The 18,754-nt window shown below is 42.1% G+C and overlaps 1 protein-coding gene across 1 annotated transcript in view; it reads right to left on the bottom strand.

The window, feature by feature from the left end:
- LOC144632860 (uncharacterized) overlaps nt 1–18,754 on the bottom strand; it is a 109,114-nt gene that overhangs the window by 54,821 nt on the left and 35,539 nt on the right. The window contains 15 exon segments of the mRNA XM_078491608.1: nt 326–1,836; nt 2,413–2,634; nt 3,250–3,312; nt 3,314–4,152; nt 4,816–5,083; nt 6,471–7,262; nt 7,697–8,227; nt 9,217–9,714; nt 10,457–10,717; nt 11,389–11,640; nt 12,093–12,298; nt 12,726–12,866; nt 14,517–14,730; nt 15,538–16,743; nt 17,763–18,182. Coding sequence (XP_078347734.1) covers nt 326–1,836; nt 2,413–2,634; nt 3,250–3,312; nt 3,314–4,152; nt 4,816–5,083; nt 6,471–7,262; nt 7,697–8,227; nt 9,217–9,714; nt 10,457–10,717; nt 11,389–11,640; nt 12,093–12,298; nt 12,726–12,866; nt 14,517–14,730; nt 15,538–16,743; nt 17,763–18,182 — 7,424 coding nt within the window.

Here is an 18,754-nt window from a genome sequence, read left to right as displayed (position 1 = left end):
AGTCCTTTTAGAATTAATTTGGTTTCAAATTAAAGGACCCCCAAATTTATCGGGGTTTTTTCTAAGTAGACAAATACCACTGGAAATACTCTACAGAACAACGAGACAATTTATCTTTCACTTGCAAATATTTATGGCCTGGACTGTACCCTTTGTACCTATTTTTCAGTTGGTCAAATTCACATTTTCAAGTAGAGGGTGAATATACAAACTTCACACTCTTCTCAAATGTCTTTGCTCAAAAGAAAATCAACATCTTGCTTAAATCAAATGACAAAATCCACCTCACGTTTCCACAGCGTTACGGTAATATTAAAATTCTTACCTGGATGAGATTTCCCCGTCAATTTGGAGCGTCCCACTAACCGTCAGATTTAAAACTCCGCCTCCAAACCCACTAGTGCAACTTGAAGAAGAGCGCCCAGCATATCCAGCTTTTCCAAAGTCAACAGGGCGAAACACTGAATCAAATGGGCTTTCTCGCTGGCCTTGGGGCTCCCCATGAAATCCGAATCCTCCATAACCGGCATGGCTGCCTCCTGAGCCAGAATAGTAGACGGATGTAGGTGGGCAGCTGTCGCCTTTAGCATCTAAGGTGATCTTCCCTGACTCATCCACAGTCACAGTCTGTGCAATGATGGTGACACTACGTCCGGATAACACCCCACCTGAGTTTACGACAAGAGAGTCCATCTCCAGAGAATAATCCGTGTTAGTTGCGACCATATCTAAGAACCCTTGACTCATGATCGTCACGGTTTGGAACTTGAAGTGCATCGCTTGCAGAGAGCCTGTGCTTAGTGCCCCAGAACCGGCTCCAAACGTAACTCGACACTGTGAAATTGTCAAGTCCTTAACGCCGATTAGATACCCAGCATTAAGAGACAATGAGTTCTTATGAAGCATGACCCTGTCAGGAAGTTGAATGTAGCCAGATTGATAAATCTTCAAGTTAACTGGAATGTAGTAGTCAGTGTCGGGTATTGTTAGAAATTGATGCGGTCCAACGTGAAGAAAACCAAAACTGTCTCCTTCAAAAGTACCATAGAACCGTCTAAACGTGTGCAGACGAGTTTTAGTATTGTCCGGCTCAATAGCAATGTGTGCTGATCCACCCAGCTTCACTTCGTCGATTGTAAGGCCTTCGTATACCGTGGTTCCAAGATCTATATCCTGCACAGCAACTCGCACCGACGAGTCAACAATATGACTTAAAGTCAGCCAGGTCCGCGCGCTGTCACTCGCCAGGTTGGAATAGTCATCAATTTCCTCCTTGGAGGGCTTCCTGCCTTGATTGTAAACCTCAAGGACACTATAACCTTTTTGTTCGTCTCTCTTGTAAATCGTTCCAGCTGCTCCAGTCTCCACGGCTGAGGCCCCTCCGTATGAGGAGATGGTCCCAGAGAAGAAAGTTGAGTTGTAATGAAGGGCAATTCTTCCACCGCTACCTCCACCACCAGCACTGCCTCCACCGGCGCCTCCATCTGCTTGAATTACACCTGATCCATCGAAACTTCCTGCTTCAATAAAAACGCTCCCTCCACTTCCTCCGCCGTAATCTGAGTTCGTCAAAGCATCTTTACCGTTAACTGTAATTTGTCCATCATGAACCATTTGTCCAGCGGTTATATGGACGACACCTCCTCCTGTTGCTATGCTATCACCGCTTCCTCCACCACCAGAGCTACCAAAAGCCTGAGGCCTTGTGAAGTCTCCATAGAAGGCACCGGTACGAGTTTGAGATTTACCCCTGCCTCCACGCCCACCATGACCAGCCCCTGATGATCCATCAAAGTGCGAAGATCCAGCTCCTGGACCCGGCCCTGCTACAACAGCCTGAAAGGTGAAAATATGCGTGAAAAACAATTGACAACTTGTAATTACAGAATCAAAAAATATAATTCCCTAAGAAATCTGTCTACGAGGAGAGCAGGCAAGGGAATAGGATGAGGAAGATGTAAACCTAATGGTGATGCCGAGGTCTCGACATGGTTTCAACGACCAGTAGGACTGTAACAATCTTTTTAATTCTTTTAAGGGCGTAAGCCAAAACCACAAATGAAGATAGGTTTCATATGAAACCGAAATGGGAGGAATTATACATTTTTGACAGTTAACAGTATGGTAAATAACCTTTTTTTTCTTCAGCTGACGAAGAAAGCCAAACCGAATATCCAGGAACGTGTAAACTTTTACCGATATAAAACTGTCGGAGTTGAATTCGTTCAAAACACAATTTATTTACCTTACGCTGAAGCTAAATCAACAAAACATTTAATTTTAACACCGTTGTACATTGTAACAGCTGTGCCAGCATTACATCTCATCAATAACAACATCACGTAGCCATGAGTCTTTTAATTTAACTCCCGAAAATGTATCACGCATGCCACTTCCATGTGTAAGTGTTACCTTATAGTTGAGGTCAATTACTCCTGATTGTTCAATTGTAACGGTGTCAGCTACAACGGAGAGTCGGTCAGCGATTAGAACTCCTCCACTGCGTATCCACAAGGTCGAGCATGTTATCGACAAACCTTCCTTGTCACTTTGTATCTCGATTCTGCCACCACCCTGGATCTCGATCACGTCAAATGTTAAGTCTCTGGACGTTTGGTTATTGGGAGCAATGAGCTGCCTACAAATTAAATTAATCGATAATCGTCAAATATTAATACATTTGTCAAAGCTTAAAACTAAAACAAAGTTGATCAAGTAGATGTAAACAGGATGTTTTTGAGCGGTCATATGGCTGCGATTTCCTCACTAGCAATCTCTATCCAACAAGCCTTAGAAAAGTGCAGGATAATAGATGGTTGAAAAAGTGATTTTAAAATTTTCTCGTTGCAGTCGTTTAGCTCTGAGGCTTAGAGGTATAGTACAAATCAAATTGCATTCTCCCTAAGGTTTTCTTTGAAAATTGTGTTTTTTTTTGTTTTTATAAATAAATTTAAAAATCTCGCGTCATTTCTCACCAAAAAAAAAAAAAAAAAGGCTCGCGCCCTTTCCCCCCCTTCGTGCCGGCTAAACATTTGCTTCGAGGTTTGATTGGTTTACCGGATTGCCTGTGTCCTTTGTGATTGGCCAGAGTAATTACTTTGCTTTTGGTTTTACGACACTCAATTGATAACTGCTCTGTGAACGATAAACACCATACCCAACGATTTAATGTGAATTATGTTCAGTACACTGAAAATCGGTTACGTTAGCACTTTTTAAATAGCTTAGTGTTGGTAAATTTTGCACTACTCGCCTGAGGATGAGCTTTCCCTTGTTTCCCACTGTCACGCTTTGAGCGCCACTCAAACTTCCCTGCAACGATCATCTTAATTCCATCAACAACGAGCTTATGAGGCAATTTGAGATCACCTCTTGGATATACATTGACACCCCACAGCAGCTCAGGCTGTTGCCCTTGACTGTCAGATAGCGACATCTGCAACTCTTGATTCGCCCTGACGTGCAGAATTCCAGAACGATCGCCACGAATACCGCCGATGTCCCACCGAACAGGCGAGCCGGGTGGAGTCGTAAGAACGGCAAGTTGTGATTGGCCACGAATGTCAACCTCGTCAAATGACATGGCTGTTGTGTTGGGTTCTGGAGTCAGCCATGTACGTCCTCCGTCATAATCAACGTCCACAATGTCATCTGTTAAAGGGGAACCTATGTTGTTGTTGTCCACGATAAGTTCCTTGAAATTCTGGTACTTGTTGTAAAGATAAATTGTTCCAGCGCCCCCAGCTTCCTTGTTTCCTGCTCCACCAAAAGCCTCTATTTTGCCACTGAAGGTCCGGTTATCAAAATCAATGGAAATTCGTCCACCACCCCCTCCGCCACTGCTCGAAAACACTCCGCTTCCACCAGAGGCTCTGATAACTCCATTTCCTTTGAAGCTCTTAGACATTATCCAAATACTTCCTCCACTCGCCCCTCCAGTAGTGTGGTTTTGTCCATCCTCGCCGTTTGCATCAACTAAGCCATCTATAGTGACTGATCCCCTTGCCGCTAGCCTGACCACACCTCCTCCAGCTGCAAAGGTGCTTCCACTTCCATGGGAGAGAGGTTGATATAGAGAGCCATAGGATTGGCCTGGGGATGAACCTAAGTCACCCAGTCCTCCGCGGCCTCCATGACCAGCGCCGGCAGAACCTGACGATCATCAAGAAAATGTATGTAAGAAGAGCAAAGTTAACAAATCGAGGAATAAACAAGGGAACAAGTGAAGTTGAATTACAGTTGAAAGAACGAGTAAATGAGCGAACATTTCAGTTGTTGTTTATCAGTGAATCAATCAACAGACTAACGAGCGAGCGATCAAAGGATCGTTCAAACGGACTCCAAAAAAATAAAATAAACGAACGAACGAACGAACGAACGAACGCACGCACGCACGCACGCACGCACGAACGAACGAACAAACGAACGAACGAACGAACGAACGAACGAACGAACGAACAAACAAACAAACGAACAAACGAACGAAAGAAAGATCGAATAAATGCACGGACAGATGGCTGGACGGAAGGACGAACAGAATTTATGGATGAATGAAATGAAATAAATAGATAAACCAGTAATTGAGCGAGTGAAGGAGTAATTGAATAAGTGCAAGTGCTTAATGAAATATAACGAACAAACAACGTTTGACGGAGATAAATTCTGATGCAAAATAAGAAAGAAATTAATGCGGGAAAAAGTTAGACGAATTAGCCTCGCATATAGTCAGTCGAGAGTAATAAGAGGCGGCTGTGTTCACTGGCTTCAGACGAGTTGAGGAATATTCAAAAATATAAACAATGGTAACTGATTTACCTGATGATATGCCAGGCCCACTTTTCGCCGCATAGCCTCGTTTCTCGGCATTGATGATCCCAGAGGCCTCTACCTCAATATCACCGGCGCTGATGTTGATCCATTTGCCTTGTACCAGGCCCCCTGCCATCACTCTCAAGCTCTCATTCAGTAGCAGGTTAACTGTAGGTGAGTCTATAACCGTATCAGCGGCTGTGAATTTGGCGCCATTCATGACTGTCAGTGAGTTTAGGTGGATAGTCTTCTTGCTGAAGCCCTCTGTATGACCCTTAAAAAATTGATGTAGTAGTTTATTAGTGCAGAATGCACTATTGTGATGGTTTGTTGGGGCTGTCGTCCGCTAACCCGCTAGTGCGCTAACGTGTAAACTTTAATAGTCAATTAATTAATTAATATCAATTAATTAATTATTCCTGTGGAGGGGGTTGGGGTGGGAGCACCTGACCATACCCCCCAAGTAAAACGAGGAGCACATCTACGTTACTTTTATATGAGGATCTCAAAGATATATATTTGTTTCAGTAAAACCTTTGCTCTCCTTGTGGTACTACTCAACGTAATTTACACCAAACGCATGCGCAGATTAGTCTACGTTGTTTTCTGGAACTATTATGAACATCGCTTGTATTGCATGTTTGCGGTAGGCTTCCTGCAGACTTCTTGGCGCCAAGTAAAAACCGCAAATTAATTAAATTAGATTTTGAGACTTTCAAAGCGCTTTCGTTATTAGGTATGCAAAAACTTGCACCGGGGTTTTCGGCGTGAACACCTGATAACCAGGAAACAAATATCCTAGCTGTACTGCGTTTTAACAAACCTGTCGAAAAATATGTTTTTTGATTAGATTTGTTTCTTTAGTTTTTGAGAATCGTCTTTCGTGCAGTCTAAACCGTAACTTAATTAAATTAAACAAATGTCATCGATGCCGCCGTAAAACAAGCAAAAAACAAAAGTTTCATGTTATCGCATTTTCAAGGAAGACAAAAGTATTTTGTTACAAACGAACAAAAGTGTCGTGTTATGTTTGCAAAGATTAGCGTAAGGAACACCTGGGAAAGAATACAAGTAGCCTGTGAACAGTTTTTCCGAAAGTAAAATAAACCAAATAAACACGATCATATATAAAACATCATACTTTCAATTGTTCCATATTGCATTCTGCACTTACCAAATCATCGAGATTTTTCAATTAGCTATCGACATGTTTTTGGGTTACCAATCGGTAATAAATTACGACTGTATGTTATTTTATGAGACAACTAACGTTAAACACGAAACGTGAAAAAAAAAATCGTAGTCTTGTTAGCTGGTAGATGAAGTGTTTCACTAAGTGATTTATTACTTAAATTTGGTTTACTCCTGACTTCATTGTTTTAACAAGCCCAGTAACTTGACACGAACGATACTCGGAAATATTAAGCCCAGTACAAAAGGCGCAAATGTCATGAAACGTACAAGCATTCACAATATTGCTGTCACTCTCTTTTTCCCTCAACTGAACATTTGGCAGGCCTAGGCATTATGGACGTGACGGCAAGTGAAAATAAAAAAACTTTAAAAAACAACACAAACTTAAAAACAAGATCAGGCTGCATATTCAAGATTTGAATCGCAAACATTTCATCCTTTAGTCATAAAATTCTTGATAAAATTACCTCTGCAGTCACGACGAATTCTGCGCCGCCACCGATCGTCAAGTTGTCCATTCCGCTGATCATCCCTTCCAGTGAAATCCTGGGATAAAACAAGTCTTTGAGTAAAACGTCACGAGGCAGATGAATAAAACCTTCATTGTACACGTGGAAACTTGACGGGAACAGCCTGGGTGCGTAATTGATGTAAACCCTGTTTTTCTTGGATATGTGAATTAAACCGCCTAGGTCACCTTCAAGTCGCTCTATACGAAGTGTGAAAGAAGGTTTGAGATGGTAGACAGCGAAGTGACTTCCGCCACGCAATTGTAACAGATTGATGGTAAATTCGTCCATGAAGCCCGCAAGGAGCCAGGCCCGTCCACCGTCGTTAGATAAATCTCTGTAATTCGATATATACAGCTTGGTTGCACGGTAGCCGTTGTTGTCGATTATCATGGTCTTGTGTGTTGAGTTCTTAGAGAGAAACACCGTTCCAGGCCCCCCAGCTTCGCTTCGGCTCGCTCCACCGTGAGCTGAGAATGAGCCCGCGAACCTTGTGCTATCGTAATGCGCAGCAATGCGTCCTCCAGCCCCTCCTCCAGCATCTCCAAATGACGCACGCGCAACCTCGCCACCATCGGCCATTATCTTGCCTTTTCCTAGAAACAGCGTTGATTGGATGAGGATGCTGCCACCGCTTCCGCCACCGGTGCCTGGATTGACAGCTGTGTCAGCTGACACGTCAAGGAGCCCGTCAATTTGAGCAATGTGCGAGGCACTAAGTTTGATGGCCCCGCCTCCTGAACTACCGGGCTAGCGACAAAGAAAAAACAAAAACAATAATCAAGAGGGGAATTTCTAAACAAAGTTATGTAAAGTTAAGAGTTGTTAAGGGTTTGACAAGTAAATGATAGTCCAAAGCGTCGAGGTTTAATAAGCATGTTAACACACAAATCATTAGTTCTTGCGGGCTACAACGGCGGCAAGCTTTTCTAAAGCGGTGTTAATTCTCATGACTGTCGAAACCAGAACGAAAAATTGACCAATCACGACAAACAGCAAATAATAGAATAAAGCAAACAGCGTTTGATTTAAAAACGATCAGGTAATATCAAAAGCGGAAACTAGCTTATTCCCTTCCTCCAAAATAAGTAATTCGGCACAAAAAAAAAAAGAGAAAGGGTATTCCTATAAGGCCGTAACGGTTTTTGCCTGCACAAGAAAATGAAGACTAATTTATATCCTACCAAGTCTTGATATCCTTCTCCGCCGCCACTGCCAAAATCGAGCGGCATATCAAACGAACCGTAAGCAACGCCCACGAGTGGCTGACTAGAGCTCCGTCCGCCCGCCCCACCGTGACCTGCTCCGGAAGCAATCCCAGATTTTACACCCGCCCCAGTCCGGTCCTTTATCCAAGGAAAGCCTCGACCACGTGCCGTGAAAACACCACCAATATCAAGGAAGATGTTATGGGCCTGCAGATGAACTTGACTGACGTCCATTGAAGCTCCTGCATTGATAATCATCTCCCCTGTCAGGTTTACGGTTAATTTTGCTGGCTCAGCGGTCCTCTGGTAAAACATTCCTCCGTTTAGGATAGTGATTCGATCCAACAACACGGTGGCTTTCGAGGGAGAGTTGACATGCGCGTCTTGGGTGACATCGAAGCGACTGTCTTGTGAAATGACGAGGTTTGCAAGTCCAGCCAGCTCAGATTCGGCGTAAATAGAGGATTTTTGGAGATAAACTTCACGTGGAAGGAACACTTTCGAACCCTACAACGATACACAAAAAGATTGGTTGCATTCACCCCATGCATAAACAAACTTGCCACACCAAGCTTAGAAATGCCTGATACTTGCACGATTTTTTCCATCCACAATATTGGTTATAACTTTTGAGTAGTCGTTGCCGCTTTATGTCTACTTGATTTGTAGGAAAGTAGCTAGTTTTTCTAAAAGAAAATGAGACTTCCACTCAGGGGCTGGAAAGGTGTTGTTTTACAAAAGCTGGGTGATGCTTTCTTCAGCCAAATGTCAATGTTATCAATTGTTTTCCTCACTGAAATCAACGAAAACTTCAAAGTAATTGTTCCACTAAGATAGAAAACCAAAAATAAACATAAACTAAAACAAAATCAACCAAAAATGGACATGGCCAGTTAGGGCAGGGGAATAGGGATACGAATGACGATCTTGAGGAATTAAGTTTCGAATATCTTAAGGTTACTATTGTTAGCGGTTACTAATTTTAGCAATTTTAGCGAGTTGGGCCAAAATCGCTAAATTAAGTACTCGCTAAAATTTGTCTCGGTCAAATTTAATATGCGTTAAATTAATCCCCCCCCCCCCCCCCCTCTCCGCCAGAGAAATACCAAATTAAATAGAGTGGCCCTTGTTCAGCTATATGACAACGTCAGAAGGGAGCGCAACAATTAAGAAAGGTTGGGAGAGAGATGGGATCGCCGGCATCATGGAGAATATGACTGACTTTCCTGACGCGTATTAAACCACTTTCCAACATTTGCAATTCACTTTGTTCCTTCTGACAATAATAATGTTCGTTCAATTTTAAGTGACTATGTTCTATTACTAAACATTTATTTCCATCTTAGCTATATATTAAAATGTTTTTTTCAATTAATGGTCGCTAAATCTTGCTCCAAAAAAATCGCTAAAATTAGTAGTCGCTATAAATAGTATGCAAATTGTGTGGCATAGAATAAAAAATTAAGAGCGGCCAGATATAAAATCATAAGTCTCACCTGATATGTTCGCAGGGAAAAAGGAATCACCGAATTGTTGCTGGCGTTCAGATGGACGCTCTGTGCATCACCAACTTGAAGCGTGGCCGTGAAATCCCCTTTGTACTCGAGCACCTTGAATTCCACACTACCAGCTTTGTTCTGAATGCCCAGATGAGCGTGTCCGCGGATATCAAGCTCGTCGACTTCAAAAGTCGTTAGCCCGGGATCATCGAACACCAACCATGTCCTTGAGCTGTCCTGTTCAAGATTGCTCGCGTGGAAGGACGAAGTTTCACGTCCGACAAATACCTTAATCTCGCTTAGAGCAACGTGTGATTCTAGTCTCGTTAAGGTCAAAGTAAACTCTGAAATGGTGTCTTGTATAGATACATCGTTGAAAACTGAAGTATCATAGCAGCCTGCAAATGACCTCGAACCTTTGGTTCTGTCTATAGTTCCGTGAGTTGGGTGTTTTGTGGTCAGTGTGAAACTGACTCGATAGTTTTGATGACAATACTGAAAGAGAATAGAACCAAGTGTTATAGAGGCTCTGCAAGTTCATAACAGCTAGCCCAAGCTACCTTTCTACACTCTGTTTTATGTGGAGCGTGAGAGGCAATTAAGGCATGAACGTGTGTTTTTTTGACACTACAATGTTGAAAGCAAGGTGGTATTGTAGTAAATCACTCTGAACCGCTTTCAAATTCTACATGATTTTGTACCTGTCCACGTATCATCAGTCAAATAAGAAACTGAAATACAGAGTACATATTGGCTATTCTGTTGTTGTTGTTCAGTGTTTTCAGAAGAACATAACCTATTAGGATAAATATCTAAACAAGCATCTGCTATTTTCAAAAGAAATTAGAAAAATAAGTTCTCGCCCAAATTTACGCGTTGCCGTATGTTTTCATTACCTTCTTTAAATTTTGCCCGTTGGCTCGTAGCCTGAACGTTCCTATAAAAACGTTTGCTGTTTTCCTAATTATCATAAATGTTTCATTGTTAAACGCACGTACATAGAATTTCATGGTACATTGACAAAATACCCCCTTCTCGGTTATTATTGTTATTGTCATCAGTTCTCCTCTACTGCCTTCTAAAACACTTATCGATATGAAAAGACAAATGTCAAACTATTAGTCAAACTTGTAAATAAAGAGTAAAACCTATCTAGCGATTGCATAAACTGTATAATAAAAAAACTTAATAGCACTACAAAAAGGCTTAAGAAAACGAGTCAGTAAATGCTACATACAGGATAGAGCCTTATGTGATGAATGAACATGTTCCTTGGTAAACTGACAGTAATAACCACATTGGTGTAAGATGATGTCACTATGTAAGCATTCTTGATGTCTCCATCACACATGCGTGACAGTGAGAAGTATCGGGTGTTCGAGCCGTCACGGTAGGATTGTGTGACTCCATTGGATGAGAACCTCAGTCCACTTATGCTGGTGTAGACGGTCGAGTTACTATATTGTATATGTCCTGGGGACAGTCTTACTTCTTCGACCTGTAATATGACAAAAAAATGCATCAGGGTCTAAAGTTATGAATTGCAAATAACGAAAAATAACAAAAAGTCTAAAACGTTTACTATATTAAAAGAAGGTGTAACTCTCCTGATTGCGGTAAAATTTTTAAACGTTAGGTCTTAGATTTTGATGGTATATTTAGAAAATATCCCCTAGTCGATTATTTTTTTAACTCTCCTCAACTACCTACTAAACAAAGGATCGATATTACACGGTGAAGTCATATTGTTCATCAAACTTGAGAAAACGAAAAGTAAAACCTACCTAGCGATTGCATAAATTCTATAATAAGGTAAAGTCTGTATCGGGCCATGTGGCCCATACGACTGGAGCTTATCCTGGTTTCTGTAGTTTACCCTCTGTAACCGACTTAGCACAAGTGCTAATGGGGCTAAACATTCAAACATTTACTTCAACAAATATTTCAAATTAAATCTAACAAGGTTGAAAATCCCAACTAGCAGGAGGCGAACCAGTTGGCTATTTACAAGCGTGGTTGAGGAGATGAACTCGGGATTGCCGTGAAACAACACCAACAAGCGGTTAGGACGTGACTTGAACCCGAGACCTCCGGATTTCAAGTCCGGCGCCCCAACCACTCTGCCACTTTTTATTTAACGTTTTTTAAATAATAAAGAAATTTGTTTACCTGGTTGATTCGTTCAGTGAGCGGTGATCGTCCCTTGTTGTCCACTTTCAGTGTTCGATGTGGACGGGCTGAACTATCTCCCGCCTTTTCAACATACACAGTCCCAGCCGCGCCGTTCTCTACGTCACCATTTCCGCCAGCAGCCTCCAGGACGCCATCAAAGAACCCTCCCTGGTAGTACAAGGCGATTCTGCCACCGGACCCACCTCCCCCTCCATTGGTCGGATGCTTGTATCCATTGGCCCCGTTTGCCTTGATAGGAAAATAAAAAAACCCTTAATGTATACACAACATTCGCATGGATATAAACTTGAGATAAATTAAACATACCATAATGAAAATATAACATGACATACATAAGACATCGCATGTATTAGTAGACAACTTATTTGCTGATTGATATGAAAAACGATCGCAGAGGTGCGCGGAGAGTCAATCAAAATCGAGATTTTTGTTATAGATACGGTTAAATTGTGTAAAATAATTGCGGCGTACTTTGCGGGCTAAAATGGAGAATTTCGCGGGCTTAAGTATATTTTAGCCCGCTGCAGTGAACCAATCAGAAACAAGAAAATAACGAAGCCAGCCAATCAGAACTTAAAACCATTCAACTGCTCGCACCGTTGTCTTGCTGGCTGGTAGCGCTTCAAGCTCCGTTTAATAAACTAGCCATGAGTTATCAAGCTGAATCTAACTGAATTTACCTGTATAGTTCCACTTCCTTCAAATGTTACTGTTCTGATAAGAATACTTCCACCGCTACCACCCCCACCGTTGCCACCATCAGCATATTTGTCACCATCAGCACTTAATGTTCCTTCAATGTCCAGAGTGTCGCTGATGTTGAGGAACAAAATGCCACCGCCGCGGCCGCCAAGCTTTCCATTACTGCCTTTTCCACCACTGCTACCTGTTAATTGAAAATCACCAGTAATCAATGTATTCACTACCAACGAATGCAGTTTTCCAATGATTATCGTGATTCTTAGAACGAAGTTAGCACAAACCAATCACAACGACACAAATGTCGCCATAAGCCAATTATAACTTCAAGCAATAATATGTAACGGTGACAAGCGCAGGGAAACATGTAACCAGTGGCAAGCGCGGGAAAGAATGTTACCAGTGGCAAGCGCGGGAAAAGTGTTACCAGAGGAAATCGCGGGAAAACAGGTAGCCAGCAGCAAGCAAGGGAAAACACGAAATAACAATGGATAGAAATTAGCTTTATATTAAGAAGACATATGGCCAAAAAATTATAATTCGCACTTGGAGCTAAAAGGGTTAACAGCAGAAATCTTGCCAAAGCCTAAACTTGAGCAACTATGCTAACTTACCGAAGTCATTAGGCTGCTTTATAGACCCATATGACGCTCCAGTTGTCACTTGACTCGCGGCACGCCCGCCCAGACCTCCATGGCCTCCACCTGATCCTCCGGCAAAGCCTGGGGACGGAGAGTTTGCACCAGGACCCTTACCTGCAATGTGAATCACGGCAAATTAGTAACAGATATCAAACTTGCCAAAAATGGCTACTTAAAACTAGTGGCAGATCGAGGGGGTCTCCCTCGCCTCCCTTATGCTTGAAAAAGATGATATCCTAAGGGCTGTTTTAAACTGTCTTCGTCGCCTCCCATATTGGATATTCCAGCCTCCTTCCCCCCTCCCATTCAACCTTTTCTGGAGTAAGAAAGGGTCCATATCTACTCAACCACAACAACACCTTACAGGCGAAGGAAATGATATTATTGCAGGTCACAAAAGCTTAAAGGGACAGTGTCAGGAGAAGTCTTCTAAGTTTTGGGTAAAACTATGCTAGAATTCATATGACGGTGCACTCACTGATCAACAAAAAATCTTTGAACAACAAAAGAGAGGCATAATTTCATTCTCGAAGATGAAAACGTCGGCCCAACTTTTTTGAGTTTTTGGTCAGTTTTTTCCTACCAGTCCGTAGCTACACCACTTTCTAAAAATTGTACAACAAGTACAGTACAAAGTAATAATAAAGATGGTAGATTTTAAGCTCGGTGTGTGTCTCAGACCGGCGGGGACGTCTGGTCCCCGACGGGATCGCCTAGCTCCAGCGGTTACGTGCTCAGTGGGGCGCCCAACCGGTTTCGGGGGCCTGGGTTCGCCCGTCGGGGACTCGATTCGTCCCCGCTCGGTCGTGTTTTCTTACTAAGTACAGTACATTTTAGCAAGGCCAGGCCACTATTAGTGGATTTCCAATTAATACCAATACCTTCATTTGATTTTCAAGGAGCACTTAAAGTGTATATGACACAGTTTTTTTTAATTTGCCTGATCGAATGTACGTGGAATGCTGATGGGAATATCGAAAAAAGAAATTTGAAATCTCTTTTTTTCAACGCGTTTTCGCGCTCTAAAATCGTGAAATTTCACTTCCGGTTGGGTCCAAAACCGCGCACATTGGGGATCTGGGTCTATTCTGCTTTTGACGTCATGGCCGGTCTAGACCCAGCTCCCCACTGTGCGCCGTGACGTCAAACAAGAATGCGCTCAGTGAAAACCGCCTTCTCATTTTACTTACCTGTATATTTGCTGATATGATATATGATAGCTTTATTTTCACACGCTGTTTCCATCGGCTTTTCTAAAAAAACTATTATTACACTAGTATCCCTCTAGACGTCAGATCATTTATAAACTTCCAAGCCTTTAGCGTTTTTTTCGGTTTTCCGGCAACCCAGCCAAAATCTTCCTTTGAAATTCCCTGTTCAGTTTGTTTGGTTCTTGAGTGTATCACTTGTTTGAAGTCACGGCGCCCAGTGGGGAAGCTGCGTCTAGACCGGCCATGACGTCAAAAGCAGAATAGACCCAGCTCCCCACTGTGCGCGGTTTTGGACCCAACCGGAAGTGAAAATATTGCGTCTTTTAGGTCGAAAACGCGGTGAAAAAAACGAGATTTCGAATTTCTTTTTTCGATGTTCGCATCAGCATACCACGTAGATTTAATCAGGCAAATAAAAAAACATCTGTCATATACACTTTTATGTTAGTGACACTGCCCCTTTAACGAACATATATAATAAGGGTGAAGAGATAAATGATTACATGGGTATGGCAAACAACACCAATTTAGCACAGCGCACCAAAAAACATACCGTCATAAACAAAATTCTCTCTCTTCAACGTTGCATGGACGGTAGCTAAAGCGTCGATGGTAAAGTTTATGACGTATACATGAAGGTTAACTGCTGTAAACGTTCCTCCGCCGAACACATGCATTGAGGTTCCACGGAATTCACGAACTCGCTCCTGATTTGTTACCATCATGGTCCCCTTGTTTCGAACGCTGATTGCTTCGAAATAAAAGGTCTAGAAATGAAAAAAAAAAGGAAAAATGTTTTATATGTGGGCTGTAGTATACATTGCTGTTATTTCGGGCATTAGGACATAAAATATGACGCGAGTACACAGCAACGAGCTACTGGAAATTCAACTATCTTATCATAGGAAATAAACGCTCAGGTTGTGAACTAACGTCTTTGAAGTTAACGCAACTTAACGCGAACTGGAGGGAAAATTTCTTTTGAATAAAGAAAATTAGGAGGGGATATTTTCAAAATGAGACAATTACCGCGATTATTGATGTCTAAAGATATTTCGGCTGTAGTACAAAAAACGGATGTCGAGAACCGCTCTTATGAAAGCAAGAATAAACTGAAAATATTGCAGATGACATATCTTTCTGGCTTTTACATTTTAAAAGATTGAAAAAAGTTTGCAGAAAAGAGAAGGTCATTGTTTCCTAGTTGCTGTTCCTAGGTGTTCAGACAGTATCCAGAATTTGGGGTGAAAAAAAGATCTCGGAAACTAACGCTTCAAGTAAATAATGTCGCGGAAATTAACGCTGACAAAAATTAACGCGACTTGAATTAACGAGAATCTTAAGAATTCATTTAATTTCATGGGGCGTTAATTCCTATAATTAGGTGCATTACTTGCAAAAAATTTCGGACGTTAACATTTTGGACGCTTATAAAATTTCGGACGGTCTTATGTTTGGACACCTTTTTTGTCCGAAATTAAAATCGTCCGAATTTTTTTGCAAGTAATGTATATATTAATTTCAACTGTTTTCAACATTTTTAAATGTTTGTTTAAAAACAATATTGCTCTTACCTTAGTCGGTTTTCCCTCTGTATCGTACATTTCCTTCATCCTGATAACACCATCATCAACCACGGTAATATTCTGACATCTTCTCAAAACACCATCTACCTCGACCGTTACCCCAGCAACGAGCAGCTCGCCCTGCATTGTGGTCAACCCTCCTTGGTAAATGATCATGTCCATGGGGAGATACGATTGGAGAGAGAGGAAAGTCTGGTTGTAGCCCAGGTGAATTCTCCCGGTTCTATCACCCTCCATTTGACCAATCACTATCGATATACGCGCTTTGGTGTTTGCCGGATTTATAATGGCGAGTTGCGCTCCGCCGTAGAGCTGTAATTCGTCTAGTTCAACGTCAGTTTCGTTTATGTCCAGATCCTCGTCATCCAATATGAGCCACACCCGGCTTGACCCACCACGACTGAAGTCACTGTAGCTTGCGCTAAGATTTGCGCCTGGATCCAGAGGTTTTCGTCCCAACGCGTTTGAATATAACGTTCTATTTCGAGTCCATATCGTTCCGTTGACAACGTCTTCATCGAGAACAACTCTTTCAGCATGTGCTGCTTCGTCAATACGGTCGTGCCCATAGGTAGCGTTTATACCAGGAACATTCTCTAGAAACACTGTACCTGGACCTCCAGGTTCGTATCTACTGGCGCCCCCTGCACCAAGGAATTGACCCAAAAAGTGGTTCTCGCGATAGTACAAGCAAATACGACCAGCCCCACCCCCACCCCCATAGTACGAAGTTGTGTCGTCCCCTTCGCCACCAGTCACGTCAAATAGCCCGTCGCCATGGATTCTTGATGCGTATGCTAGAATACTACCACCACTTCCGCCGCCGCTACGAGTAGCCCGCGCATCTCCCCCTCGGGAGGATAACACACCGTCAACCACTAGAGTATCGTGAGCAATGATTTTAAACCGACCTCCTCCTAATCCGCCTGTAAACGGGAAAACGTCCGCTCCACCCGTGCTTCCATACGTCGTGGGTCTTCTGTATTTCCCGTATGAGACACCAACTTTTGATTGTCCTTTACCTAACCCGCCATGGCCGCCATGACCTGCGCCTGAGGAGCCCGAGACGCCACCCCATCCGTCTCCATAGTAACGTGATCCGGGGACTTCGTCAACAAGGCCATTGCCCGAGAGGTTAGCAAAGGGTTCTATAGTAATGTTGATGTAGTCTAAAGTGAGACTGTTTGCCTCCACCTAGGAAAGATAAAGATATCACTTTAATAGTTTAATTACAATGCAGTCAAACATAAATTAACGGCTAGCTCACTGTAACGGCCACCTCTAGCACTTTCTCCATCCCGTTCCTGCACCGATCCTTGTTTTCATTAACTTTACTTAATTCTTTTTGAAACATCTTTACAACGGTTGGTCATTTCTGCTTCCATGTGTCTGTTTTAGAGAGGCTGATCTATATTTGTGTCTTACACTACTGCAATCTCCCATTTCAGTAAAAACTTAACTTGCATTTTAATAAAACATTCTTGCCACCCCTGGCTGAGCTACAGACTGAATAAAAGCCACAAACTAAAAAAATTAAAAGCGCTATTCGTCATTTAGGTCATTAGTAACGCTGAAAACATCGTGGTACTCAAAGTATTCGCTCTTTCTAACCAAGGGCTGAGCTACAGACTGAATAAAAGCTACAAACATAAACAATTTAAAAGCGCTATCCGTCATGTAGGTCATTAGTAAGACTGAAAACATCGGGGTACTCAAAGTATTCACCATTTTCTAACCAAGGGAGACGAGAAAGAGAATTGTTTATGTGGTAATTCCGACTACTATATACTTATCAGAAACAAAACTTGGCTTCACACTAGAGCTCGTAAGTATAATCTAAGTGCACTTGGGACCTACTTTGAGTGTGAAGGGGTAAAACGTATTTACTTGGACTTTTCTTAGTGACCATGGAAACTTTCGTTGTTCAAAGAAGCCGAAGAACGCCGCCAAGTATGGTCTACACCACACTTGAAAACGCACTTGACCAATAGGAAATGGAAGCCAAATGAAAGCGGCGTGAAGCGTTGTCACGATTCTGAAGATAATTGACAGCTTGTACCTCAAGTAATATACGTTGTCATCAAGTATGAAGCCAGATTTTGTAAAATGCGACTTGAGATTTTCAAGTGCACTTGAGTCAAGTGCTTACTTGAAACTTACTTAGCTTCTAGAGTGGAGCCAAGTAATTCAAAGATCAGAGTGAAACTACTAACCTTAGCACCTCCTCTGATGTCAATTGTTTTTCCAGTCATTCTCACGTCTTGCCTATCCTCTCGGAGAGCCGCCATATAACCGTCTGTCTGTATAACCACGTGGTCGAACGCAAATTCCGTTTCTGTGGAGTTCTCAAGAACAAACCGACACTGTGGTCCCACAGTAAGATTTACCATTTCTCCCATTACGCCACGCATCGCCACCTCCACTCCACGACAGTTCGTGCTGGTTGGGAAGGTCACATTGGAGCCTTTTTGTGACAGGAGCGAGAATGGAAGATGTCCCTCCGAGCCCCTCATGTGGACGGTCTGGGTTGGGCGCACTGTCAGGATACCGCTGCTATCGCCAACAATTTTGTCGACGCTCATTTTAACGTTTTTGCCAGATATCGATAGACTTCCTTGACCCATGATTTGCAGCTTCAGTGAGAGAATGGATAAAACATATTACCGCCAAGCAAATTAGTGAGAAAGAGCAGACATACACAGAAAAATGATGTCGATTACGAATAAAATAAGGATAAATTTTTAGTTATTCTTGTTTACCGTCAGTCGGGTTTTGAGCAATAGGGCCCATGTGTTTAAAAGAGGTAGGATCACGCAATCCTTGGAAAGTGAAAATAAATAACGCAGAAGAAATTTAAAGAAAACTTTTTGTTGGTCTGAAGAAACAAGGTTTGGTGAATTCGTATAAATAAAGACGCAAGTGTTACTTGAGTAAGCGTCTGTTGTTAGCGTTCTGATATAACGTGGGACGTTTGTGTCACAGTATCTAGTATCTTTTCAGAAGAGAGTTTTAGCCTAGCGTGTTCATAATTAAAATTGTTAAATTTATTTTATATGCTTAAAGGGGCAGAAAATAACCTTTGAACAACAAAGAAAGGCATAAATTCAAAAAAAAAAAAAAAAAAAAAAAATAAAAAAACCAAAAAAATTTTTTTAATAATAAACATATTTCTTCTCTCTCACAAGGTGTGAATAAATGTAATCAA

Source organism: Oculina patagonica, chromosome 12 (assembly GCF_052425735.1).
Source record: "Oculina patagonica isolate OP01 chromosome 12, crgOcupat, whole genome shotgun sequence".
Taxonomy (NCBI): Eukaryota; Metazoa; Cnidaria; class Anthozoa; order Scleractinia; family Oculinidae; genus Oculina; species Oculina patagonica.
The sequence above is the reverse complement of the archived record's forward strand: the minus strand, read 5'-3'. Positions and strand labels throughout refer to the sequence as shown.